At 32.8% G+C, this 12,077-nt stretch overlaps 1 protein-coding gene across 1 annotated transcript; it reads left to right on the top strand.

The window, feature by feature from the left end:
* The first annotated feature begins 4,429 nt into the window (after positions 1–4,429).
* Positions 4,430–11,336, top strand: LOC110633078 (protein pleiotropic regulatory locus 1). Its single transcript, XM_021781544.2, has 17 exons — positions 4,430–4,683; positions 4,774–4,798; positions 4,914–5,031; positions 5,650–5,731; positions 5,942–6,004; positions 6,410–6,491; positions 6,999–7,091; positions 7,534–7,597; positions 7,679–7,764; positions 7,879–7,980; positions 8,079–8,162; positions 8,400–8,460; positions 8,549–8,615; positions 8,735–8,812; positions 10,029–10,093; positions 10,578–10,655; positions 10,739–11,336. The coding sequence occupies exons 1-17, from the start codon at positions 4,550–4,552 to the stop codon at positions 10,909–10,911; spliced, it is 1,455 nt and encodes a 484-aa protein (XP_021637236.1). The 5' UTR covers positions 4,430–4,549; the 3' UTR covers positions 10,912–11,336.
* Positions 11,337–12,077: the final 741 nt, after the last annotated feature.

The raw sequence follows: 12,077 nt of genomic DNA, 5'->3' as shown, positions 1-12,077 counted from the left end.
ATGAAGCCATTAAGTCATTTGGTTTTATCAAAAATGTGGATGAACCATGTGTATATAAGAAGGTTGGTGATAGTGCTATCACTTTCATTGTCTTAAATGTGGATGATATTCTGTTGATAGGTAATGACATAGGTAAGTTGACAACTGTAAAGGTATGATTGTCAAATACATTCTCCATGAAAGACTTAGGGGAGGCAACCTATATTCTTGAAATTCGCATCTATAGAGATAGAGCGAAAAGAATAATTGATTTACCCCAAAGTCTATACTTGGAAAAGGTGTTAAAGAGGTTTAACATGCTTGATTCCAATAGATGATTATTACCAGTGAGACATGGTATCCACCTTTCTAAAGAGACGCCTCTAAAGACACCTGAAGAAAGAGATAAAATGGCCAGGATTCCATATGCTTCGGCTATTAGAAGTTTGATGTATGCAATGATGTGTACTAGGCCGAATATCGCATATGCTGTTAGTTTGACTAACAGGTTTCAATCCAATCCAGGTTTGGAACACTGGATAGCTGTCAATAATATCCTTAAGTACTTGAGAAGAACTAAGGATTTATTCTTGATTTATGGAGGTGGTGACTTGCAATTGAATGGTTATACTGATTCTGATTTTCAATCAAATATCAATGATAGAAAGTCTACCTCTGGGTTTGTGTTCATTTGTAATGGAGGTGTAGTTAGTTGGAAGAGTTCCAAATAGAGTACGACTGCTGATTCCACTGTAGATGCTAAATACATTGTTGCATCAGATGCTGCAAAAGAGGTTGTTTGGATATAAGGAACCCCGGTCTCACCAGAAATCCAAACACATAGAAAGGCACTACCACATTATCAGAGAGATAGTTGGGCGAGGCGATGTAGCCATGCAGAAAATAGCATCAGCTGAAAATTCAGCTGATCTATTCACTAAGCCTATGTCACAAGCTCAGTTAGACCGACATCTTGAGAAGATGGGTCTAAGATATTGTAATGAATGGCTCTAGTGCTAGTGGAAGATTGTTAGTAGTATGCCCTAGAGCATATCATTTTGTATGTATCTTGTGCATATTTTATTAATAAAAGGCAATTTCACTTTTCCATTTACATAATGTATTTATGTGTAATAGAAAAGATCAATTGATATTTTGTTATAAATTCTATTATTAAGTTGTTAAGAATATAAATGACAGTATTTTTAGCATAAAGTATCATAAATTAGTTCACAATTGAGGATACTTCACACAGGATATGACTTATCAAGAAAGATTGTAATCATATTTGTTCCTAAGGTATTTATATGAGATATAAATAAGATGGAGTGGTGAGTCTCATGCCACATAACAAACATGATAGGCACTTATACATGATAAGTAGATCGAACCAGTGACGCATATGACAAGCACATGGAGTTTACTCTTGTCAATGCCTTGTCATATATCATATCAGTGCATATAATCTTTAGACATGAGATAACACAGTTATCTTGTATATAGGTGGTTTGAGTTTGATACTGCTTTCATATTTGTACTGTGTATGGGTATATGAGCATGTGTTGGCTCCTACTAGTTATATGTGGAGATAGTTGTTGATCAAGATGGAATCTGTTACCCTAAGTAAATAGAAATAAAATCCTATGTTCATTTAATTGTTCTTAATGTTTCAAGTTCCTGGCTAGGACAGACAGATTTAGTCAGAAAAAAGTTTATGACAAGAAAATCTAATTAATCAAGAATTGGAATTAAAAGAGAACATAATATTCATAGCAAATGGGGTTTGACATAAACCATGACTCCAGCTCAAATTGGGATTTTGTAACGGGGAGATTCTAGTGCATGGTAACATATGATTATAGGTTCATTTAAGGTATTCCTTGTTACTGATTGGGTGGCAATGGCACGCTATACTACGTGTCAACCATAGTCTATGAGATGCTTAAAATGATTTAGAGAAATCATTTATGGTAAGAAAGAGTTCTGATGATATTAAGAGTTAATATCATATCTCATCGCCAATTAGTGATGAGTCTAGTGAGTCACACATATACACAAGATAATCACCAAGTAAAATGTGATTTAATTGATTAATTAAAGAGTTTAATCAATTAATTAAATATGTTTGATTTGCAATAAGATTACAAAGTCTCTAGCATGGATTGAAACCAAATCTAGGTTATTGGATGTATAGTATAAGTTAAATTTATATTTAAAGTGTTTAAATATGAATTTAATTGTAAGAAATTAATTAATAAATATTAATTAATTTATATTTGATATAAATTGATTACAAGAGGAGAAATAATGATTTTGGGTTGAGAACTCAAAATTACAACATAAGGGTAATTTGATAATTTCACATGCTGACATGTGGCACAATGAGATGGTGACACGTGACACCATGAGATGGTAACACATGGCATTATATAAGTTTGCCATTTATCTTCTTATCATGCAAGGTGATCAAAGTCAAGATTAAGTCAATTAAAAATAAGATACAATGTGGAGGTGACATGTGGCATAGGGTTTAAGTAACTTAATGACCTAATTATAAGAGGGAAAAGAAAGAAGAATAAAAGAAAACACTCTCTTGTCTAAAGGTGGCGGCACACCTCTCTCCCCTCTCCTCTTCATATTTTCTCATCAATTCAAAGAGAATTTGCCAAATTTCTTTGAATTAAAACTGCTCGAAATTATTTCTAGTGTCCTATACACACATACAACCTCTCTAAAGGCAAAAACTCAAATTATAATTGGTTGGCAAGACTTGAGAAACTGATTTGGGGGCTGTCCATTTGTGATCTTGGTGTGAACAAACTAGAGGGACGACACTTGGGGTCCTAGGTGCTTCCTTAATATGCCAATTACATCCATAGTGCATCAAAGAGGTTAGTGCTCAAACTCCTCTTTTAAACTAGGGTTTAAATGAATTAATTTGTTAATTCACAATCTTGAATAGCAAATATAGATCCTAACACATATTAAATGTGTTTTAATATGCAATTGAGCATTGAAATCAATTAGGCACATAAGAGATGTGACATGATGCATGTAACCCTATAAGAAAAATTTTGAAATTCAATGCTTTAATGAACAAATCACTATGCTTCCGCTCCTTCAGTAAAATGACCAAAATAATTTTTCAAGCCAATATGCATAAGTCTCAAGGCCCTTATCCAGTCCAATTATCTATTCAAGCTCAGCCCAAAGAATAGAAATTAACCTAAAATATTTTCGGCTTAATGTAACGAAACCGAATTGAATCATTATTTTTTGATTTGGTTCGATTTGATTATTCTTAAATAATCAGTTTGGTTCGGTTTATTTTTTTAATTGATTTGATTTTTCTGTTTTTGGAGTTTAGTTTGGTTCGGAACCGAACCGACTGAATGCTCCCCCCTATTACCACCACCTTCCTTACTAAAATATGTATAATCAGAATAACTTAAGACTACTCACAATAAAGATTAGAGCTGGAAATGTATAATCAGAGTAACTTAAGGTTACTCACAATAAAGATATGTAGTATGTTTCCATATTAAAAAAATAATGAACTTATTTTTTAAGTTTTTTTTTTTCTTTTCACACTTAAAAATATCGGTCATTTTAATCACCATTTGACTACCACAAAGATTTTTTTAGAAAATAAAAAAATTTACCTTCATTTAAAAGTATTAAAATTGGATCTATAGATGTCACATTATAGTTTATAGTTTAGAGAATTTTTTAATCTGATAATACAAATTAGAAGAATTTTTTTGCGAAATAAAGTTGAAATTTAAACATTTTTAATAATAAATTAAAATAAAAAATAAAAAATAAAAATAAGACACGAAACAAAATTCAGAAATAATTTATAAAAATTACTCAAATCTAATCCAATTATTTATTATCAATGATATTTTGGAGCCAATTTATATATATTTAAGTTAAGTTCCCTACTCAGATAATTTAAAGAAGATGATTCATTGAAAATTTTTAAATAAATTTTCTAATAAAATTAAATTCTAATTAATAAGAAATGAAAGCTGTGATCCTTTTCAACTAAATTCACCCTTTAAATCTAAATTCAACTAACTATTTTTTTAAGTATTATTCTTTTTTTTTTTTGTGTTAGAAAAAAATGGTCAACTCTCGTTCGTGAGTTTATTACTCTATTAAAAAAAATAAAATATTTATCAAATAAAAAACTTATTTTTAAAACACGAATAAACTATATAATATAAATATCCTAATTAACACCAGCGATTATTTGCAAAATGATAATAATCACTGCAGATGATTAATTATTATCCAATCAAATAATACAATAACATCGTTAATTAATCAATATAAATAAAAATAATATATATTTTTATTCGTAATTTTTTATAATTATTTTAATTTTTTTTCTCACTTTATTCTTCGACAGGTAATGACACTGCTAATTCGGGCTGGTTATTGTCACATATGGGCATTGAATCGGGCCCGGGTTCCCTCTAATTTCTAATCCCCTCTCCATTTTATAACTCACTTAAAAACCCTAGCGTTCACTGGTAGCTACTTGCAGAGGCCATTGAAGGACGAAATGCCAGGGCCTACCCAGGAGATGGAGCCAGTGGAGCCACAGTCCGTGAAGAAGCTTAGTTTTAAATCCCTAAAGCGCGCGCTCGATCTCTTCTCTCCAATTCACGACCAGCTAGCTCCTTCCGATCCCGAAAGGTTACTGTGGATCCCTAATTTTTCTGGTTCTTTATGTTTTAATTATACCTCATCTGAAAACTGATTGGCTTTCTTATTGTCTTGATGCAGTAAAAATATTCGCTTGAGCCACAAGGTTAGTGAACTATCTTTGATTTACTTAAATTGTGTTTTAGATTTGATGTTAGGATTATTTGGGAATGAAGCTGTTGTGTTATGGGTTCTAAATATAATTCTAATTCACTGTGTAGATAAATGCTGAGTACAAAGGAATTAAAAGCTCAAATGAACTTCCAAGACCAGTTATTTCTACTACAACCGATCGTGGCAATCAATCTTCAGTGCCTTCGAATGTTCTCGCTCTTCCAGGTGAGTCGTTTGTTTGGCATTGGGTGGGTTGGTTGCTTTTCTTTTCCATTCTGATGTATGAGGTTGTCTATAGATTGAGGGAATCACAATGACTGCTCATCTTGAAATAAGAACCTAAACTAGTGGCTTGTATGGTGGGACACATGTCTGATGAACCTAAAGGTCTCGGGTTAAATTAAAAGCTTACCTGATATGTGGTTCTGTGTGCAGAATCATGTGTCTAAGGCTTAATGAAGCCATAGATGTTCTTCATCATTCCAGAAAGAAGGGTTGGGGTGTGAGATGGAATGAGGGTATGGCCCATTAATTTTATTTATGCCCAAAAAGTGTTGTGCTCAACCATCTTTTTTCCCTTTTAAGAAAATCCCTGGGCCTCTGTCAACTATCTTGTTGATATAACCAAGAAGATGCTATGTTCAAGCATACAAAGAATTAAGATAGAATTTTTGTTTTCTGTGCAACATTGTTGTAAAGGTAAATGGTTTTCTCTGCCAATTGATTCAAGAACAGGTTTCAAAAAATTTTGAGGGAATTTTTTTGACAATATTGTTGACTTTGGTATCAAATGTTGATGCAATTAGCCTAGATCTTTGTATAAAGCTTTTCATCGTTATTCAGGGCCTGATGATTCTAGGGACTCGCAGAAGGGTGCGGCTCAAAATGCATTGGTTGTTGGTCCATCTGTGCAACCGAAGGGACCGTGAGTGCTCTTCATCCTTCCCTACCTTATATTCCTCCATGCATTTTTTCTTAGGAAGATTTTGTGGATAGTGATGTTTCATCTTATTATCATTACCTTTTTCACATCTCTCACTGCCTATTCTTTTTTCATTCATCTCTGCTATCGTTATTGTTTTCTAGAGAAAGCTTTTGCTATTGATGCTAGTTACTTTTATGGTTCTTTTTTCAGAAATGACCTTGGGCCACAGGGCAAAAGCACTGCAGTGATTTCTGGTCTTGGATCATCTGAAAGGTTTCAGTCTTCCTCCATGTTGTGTTTGTTCTGAGATAACTGATAATCTATGAGGCAAATAAGCCTGTCTACATGTTGCTACATTTTTGGTTACTCTTACTGGACTGATTATGCTTTTCTTCATTGCTTATCTGGCTAGAGCTAGAGTTTTAAAATTGATTTTCTCTGCTATTATATAGTGACACTTTAATTGGATATGTTTTTTATAATATGTAGCATGATGAAAGAAAAAGGAATCTGAAATTATTGTAGAGGGTAATGTTTAAATCTACTTAAGGAGCACATATTGATAATATATTTGGTATTCCCTTATTTTGATTGTGTAGTATGCATTATATTCCTCATTGATGTTTACAAATAATATAGCATATTTTTGGTTTAACATTTATTCTCTCCATCTTCTAGGTTCTCTACATCTGCTATAATGGAAAGGATCCCAAGCAAATGGCCACGTCCTGTGTGGCATCCTCCATGGAAGAACTACAGGGTAAAAACCTTTTAAATTTTGTTATTATTGGGTGGGTGGGTGGCAATGTAGTGTTGTATAAAATTTGTGATTGCTTGCAAATTACAAAATTAATAAATTAATTGTTGGAAAAAACTGCAAATTACAAAATTAATCAAATTTGTTTCCGTCAATAATTATAGCAGTAAAATAGTTGGAAGAAATTTTTTTTTTTTTTACCATATATAGTGTGCATCATTTAGCTGGTCATAACTCATAAGTGCCCGTAGTTACGATGGTCAGACTTTTGGCTTCGCTGCTTATCATAGGACTTGATTCTGTAGTATTGGTTAATCCTTTTTCTGAATGTCTCTATTTGTAGCCTTTATAGCTTCTGGGGTTGGTTGATCTACTTGTCATTATGTTAGTGATACTTAAAAGTATTGACTGGGGCATATAATATGACATTGTCTTTATATGTTGGTTTGTCTGCAGCAATTTCTTAGAACTGAGAGGTGGTTTTTGACATTCATTGAATTGATTTTGTAGGTCATAAGTGGCCATTTGGGATGGGTGAGATCTATCGCATTTGATCCAAGTAATTCATGGTTTTGTACTGGTTCTGCAGATCGCACAATTAAGGTATTAACTTCTGAACTTTTTTTGGATGGCTTGATCTGAATATGTTATCATAAAACTTGGAGATTTGCAAACTTCAAAAACTAATATAATTTCTTTTTTAGTATTTAGAAAATACTTTGCAAATCTTGTCAGAAAATGGGTAAAATCTTAGAAAGCTGGGAGCATGGACCATTTTAATTAGAATGTTGCCCATCAAAGTTAGGTCTTTGTGGGAAAATGGATGGAGCCAGGACGAAAACAGTTTCTCTATATTAATCTAGTTTTTCTATATTAATCTATATTGTTGGAAAAGTTACAACCTATCGGTAGTTCCAAAATAGTTTTGTTCGATTAGAATTTTTCATACCCTTGCCTCATTTAGACTATAATATATTGGACTTAACCATTTGGAGAATCAATTTTCTGACAGATTTTCTTCTCTCACTGAATTTTGGTTGATCAGATATGGGATGTAGGAAGTGGAAGGTTGAAGCTCACATTGACTGGACACATTGAACAAATCCGAGGTTGGTTGAGATCATTGGTGGCACTCTATTGACTAAGTGATGTTAAGATATTAATATGGCAAGAATGTTTTTCCCTTGAAGGTCTTGCTGTCAGCCAAAGACATACCTATATGTTTTCTGCTGGTGATGACAAACAGGTGAAATGCTGGGACCTTGAACAGAACAAGGTGAGAACTTCAACCTAATTCAACTATTCAAATCTCCCTATCCATTGAAAAAAATGATAAAAAGCATTCCTGTTTTAAGTGGCCGATTTTTAAAGTGTATAATTGGTTGTTTAGGCTGTCCGGTCTTATCATGGCCATTTAAGTGGTGTCTATTGCTTGGCTCTTCATCCCACTATTGACCTTTTGCTAACTGGGGGGCGTGACTCTGTTTGCCGGGTATGATTTTTCCCTCCAATTGTGGATCCACTAAGCAAATTTATTTTTTTTCTGTATTTGGGAGGATTAGAAAGATAACTTTTGGGAGAAATTCTCAGGTCTGGGATGTTCGAACAAAAGTTCAAGTTTTTGCACTGTCTGGGCATGATAATACAGTATGCTCAGTTTTTACTCGACCAACGGTATGCAATTCATCATCATCCTCCTTTCTCCTTTCCTGTTTCAGGCTTTGTTTTTCTTCCTCTGAATGTGTTGACTTCACCTTTCTAGTAATACTTAAATGAGATTGATGTGTGACGCTTGCATGCAACTTAAGATGAGACAAGCAATAAATTATGTATTCACAGCTCAAGTTCTTCTATATTTGTTGCTCAAATGTGTTATAACATTGTTGGTTAATTATGCTTATATCTATCCAGGATCCACAAGTCGTCACTGGTTCCCATGACACAACCATTAAATTCTGGGATCTAAGATATGGTAATTTCCGTTTCTTATGAGATTTCTCTTCTTTCTTATTTATACTATAGTTTTGTCTTTTGCCGTATCTATTGTTTTTGTCTTACAGGTAAGACTATGTTAACACTCACACACCACAAGAAATCTGTTCGAGCCATGGCACTGCATCCTACTGAGTAGGTGCCTGTATATGCCAACTGTTACTTTCTGTAAATCAAAAGGCTATATTTGATTATGTTGTGGTTGTGCCACCATTCTTATTCTTATTCTTATTCTTTCATTTTATTTTGTTCAGGAATTGCTTTGCCTCTGCATCAGCTGACAACATAAAGAAATTCAGCCTTCCAAAGGGAGAATTCTTGCACAACATGCTGTAAGTTTTTAGTTATAGGATATTATAATGGTCAACATAGCCAACCATAACTAATATGGATTAATGCTTAGTTGAGTATGTATGAACACCCATGTATCTGTTATGTGTGTGTGTGTTTTGATGACTCAAGATTGTTGTTGATGACTCTGCTCAGTAAAAATCAATTCCTTAGATCAAAAAGAGAAAGTTGCAAGTAATATTCATAACATTTATCATCGATTGCTTTCTTTATCCTAAGAAATTAGAATGCTTTCTTTATCCTAAGAAATTAGAAATTGGTTTGGCATATTTAATGTCCACATGTGTATATTTTTCATCCTGTTATGTTGTTACCATCCTTCATGGGTGGTAAAGTGAGCTGCCCGTTAATACTAATTTAGATAGTATTATTTTGTTCATGATATCTACCTAGTGGAGTCCACATGATGTATAACAAAAGGAAGAAGAATAAAGAACTAGGAAAAATCAAGGACCAATCCTTGAAAAGAAAACTAATCCTCAACAATTTTATTTAATCTCAATAATAATCATAGTCAAAGCTACTGAATAATATAAAATTAGCTTTATTTATAGAACTTACAACTCTAATCAATTTAGGAATAGATATCCTAATCAACTCTAATTAGGAATACTAAATAAGATAAACTAGGAAATAATAGACCTAATAATAATAAAATTCCTAAATAATGAAAACTTTTTAAATTTCCTAATTCTATAATAATTAAAATTCCTAAATAAAATTCTAATCTTCCTATTCTGCATTACCACGTCTTTCCTGCAAACAAGGATGACTAGTGTGTTAGTACTCAGTCCGTAGATTCTTCACTCATAAGAATCATACATTGTGCTTCTAAGAAAGTGCCATAATGACGTTCTTTGCGTGATTTGTTGTCAATTTCCTGAAAATATGCTGAAAATGTAGGTGCAAAGTCTTGCTTGTCTAATGAAAATGAATCTGGTAACATCTGAAACGAAAAGAGTTCTTTTAAAGAAAAAAGGTGGATATACATATCTTGAAAAGTTGTTCAAAATAAGGGCATTGTATGTTTCCCCTCAGATATTTTGACTGTGGTTCAAATTCATATTTGCAAAACTACAAATGCAAAGAGCTATGACTTCTTTTGTGCCTCTTCTATTAACTTTCAAAATTATACTGTGTCATGTTGTAGTTGTTAATTCTAACAAAGCTGACATTTTAACTTTTTAATTGGACCAGCTCTCAGCAGAAAACAATCATCAATGCAATGGCTATCAATGAGGATGGTGTAATGGTTACAGGAGGTGTGAACTATCTCTATATAAATGAAATTGATAATAATTGGTGCACTATGAATTATCATCTGAGTTCTACTTGGCGTTATATGTCATGATGTGATAATTGGCATCTGGAGCTGACTATGGATTGCAGGCTGGGAATAGTAAGGCCAACATCCAGTGTCAGCCCAAGTGGTGTAATCATTGGCCATAAAAGCAGGAATTTGCCCCTCTATATCTTATAAAGATCTGAATCACTATGTTGGGATTATGTTGGTCTGTACAATATCAATTCTTAAGCTGATCCAAATGTAGTTAGGCCTTAGGTTTGGGCTGCAGGCAACCTGGCCCCTGATGACCAGTTGACCACTAACAAGTTTACCTATTCCATTTTGACTTTTTTGTAGAACATTTGGCCTAAAGTTGATTCAATTTTGTTTGAATGGATGGGAGGAGCAAAGTCCCATTTTGACTTATTTTTTGTCATTGTTTGCCCTAAATGTTATTGTAGGTGATAATGGGAGTCTGTGGTTCTGGGATTGGAGGAGTGGTCATAATTTCCAGCAAGCCCAAACAATTGTACAGCCTGGTATGTCCTTTCCTCTCTCCATCTTTTCCCTTTTATTTTAATGTGGAATGAGAAGTTTAACAATGATGGCTACCTTGCTCCAGGCTCATTGGATAGTGAAGCTGGTATTTATGCACTCTCATATGATATAACTGGTTCAAGGCTTGTTTCATGTGAGGCAGACAAGACTATTAAAATGTGGAAAGAGGATGAAACTGCAACCCCAGAAACTCATCCCCTCAACTTCAAGCCACCTAAAGATATCCGGCGGTTCTAGTGGTGATGTTGCTTTTTCGGTATTTCACAGGTTGGTGATATATCATATGAAAACATGGCAAATGGGGTTCTTGTTGGTCTACATAAATGAACATGGGGTTAAATATAACTTTCTCAACATTGATAGAGCAGAATCGGATGGAACTACACAATCGTGTTTCTGTACAAGCACGTAGCATGATGTATCAAATACCGAGTCGTTTTGTGATCTTGAAGCTACCAAAAAGAATGTAAATTTTTACGTCACCCCATGTAACTAGCATAAAATCCCAAATTCGGGAACGAGATTGTATTAGTTGTTTCCAAGAATTTATGTATTAGTGCGTTCCTTTTGATGGATCAAGTAGTGTGATGATTCATAATTCCTGTCTATGATATTTAACTTGGATATTCCAACCTGATACAGTGATACCTTTAACTTCGCAATTTTTTTTTTTCCTATTGAAATTGAAATTCTAGATTTTACAGCTTTAATAATGATTTTACTGAATTAGAGTTTATTCTTGCCTTTGATAATTAACTGTGTATTTGAATAAAGTGTACGGATTTTAAAATAAAAATAATGTAAGATAAGAAAAAATAAAATAATAAAAAAATTTTAATTCACTAATTTAGAGCATGAAAAAAAGTAATATTTTTAGAGATTTAAAAATTTTATTCCTTGAAAGCTTTATTCTAAATAACTTCATTATTTTAAAAACTTACACCTGAAAACAACTTCCCACTCAAACAAACTGCAAAGATTTTACTTTTAGTTAAGGAAAAGTGTCAATGATACTTTACTGAATTAGTTCACACAAACACATAATTTTGCAAAAATAAATGAGGTCTAGTTTTTTGCTTTCAAGCAACTTCAGAATTAATTCGAATCGTTAAATACGATTATTCTCTTAAAACAAGTTGTTTATATTTTCTTTTGGGAAACTCAATTGTTTATATAATTGTAAGTGGTTTGTAAGTATATTTTTCAACATTTCATAACTCTCTTTTTTTAACCAATTTATTATTTTCAAAAACACTGCAAATATATATATATATATATATATATATATATATAAAAGAAAAAACCACTGCAAATATTGTATTTAAGTGACTTAACGGTAAGAAAAAAGCTAAATCTTTTTTAGTTTTCATAATTGTCCATTATTTAATTTTAATACTTTCATC

The sequence above is a fragment of the Hevea brasiliensis genome, chromosome 4, assembly GCF_030052815.1.
Source record: "Hevea brasiliensis isolate MT/VB/25A 57/8 chromosome 4, ASM3005281v1, whole genome shotgun sequence".
Classification (NCBI taxonomy): Eukaryota; Viridiplantae; Streptophyta; class Magnoliopsida; order Malpighiales; family Euphorbiaceae; genus Hevea; species Hevea brasiliensis.
Note: the sequence above shows the minus strand (reverse complement) of the source record. Positions and strands in the feature narration are given on the sequence as shown.

Excerpts from the sequence above, each read along its gene's own strand:
- LOC110633078 (XM_021781544.2), top strand. The coding sequence starts at position 4,550 with ATGCCAGGGCCTACCCAGGAGATGGAGCCAGTGGAGCCACAGTCCGTG. Across the intron at positions 5,032-5,649 it reads GAATGTTCTCGCTCTTCCAG|GGCCTGATGATTCTAGGGAC; the intron begins GTGAGTCGTTTG and ends ATCGTTATTCAG. Across the intron at positions 7,598-7,678 it reads ACACATTGAACAAATCCGAG|GTCTTGCTGTCAGCCAAAGA; the intron begins GTTGGTTGAGAT and ends TTTCCCTTGAAG.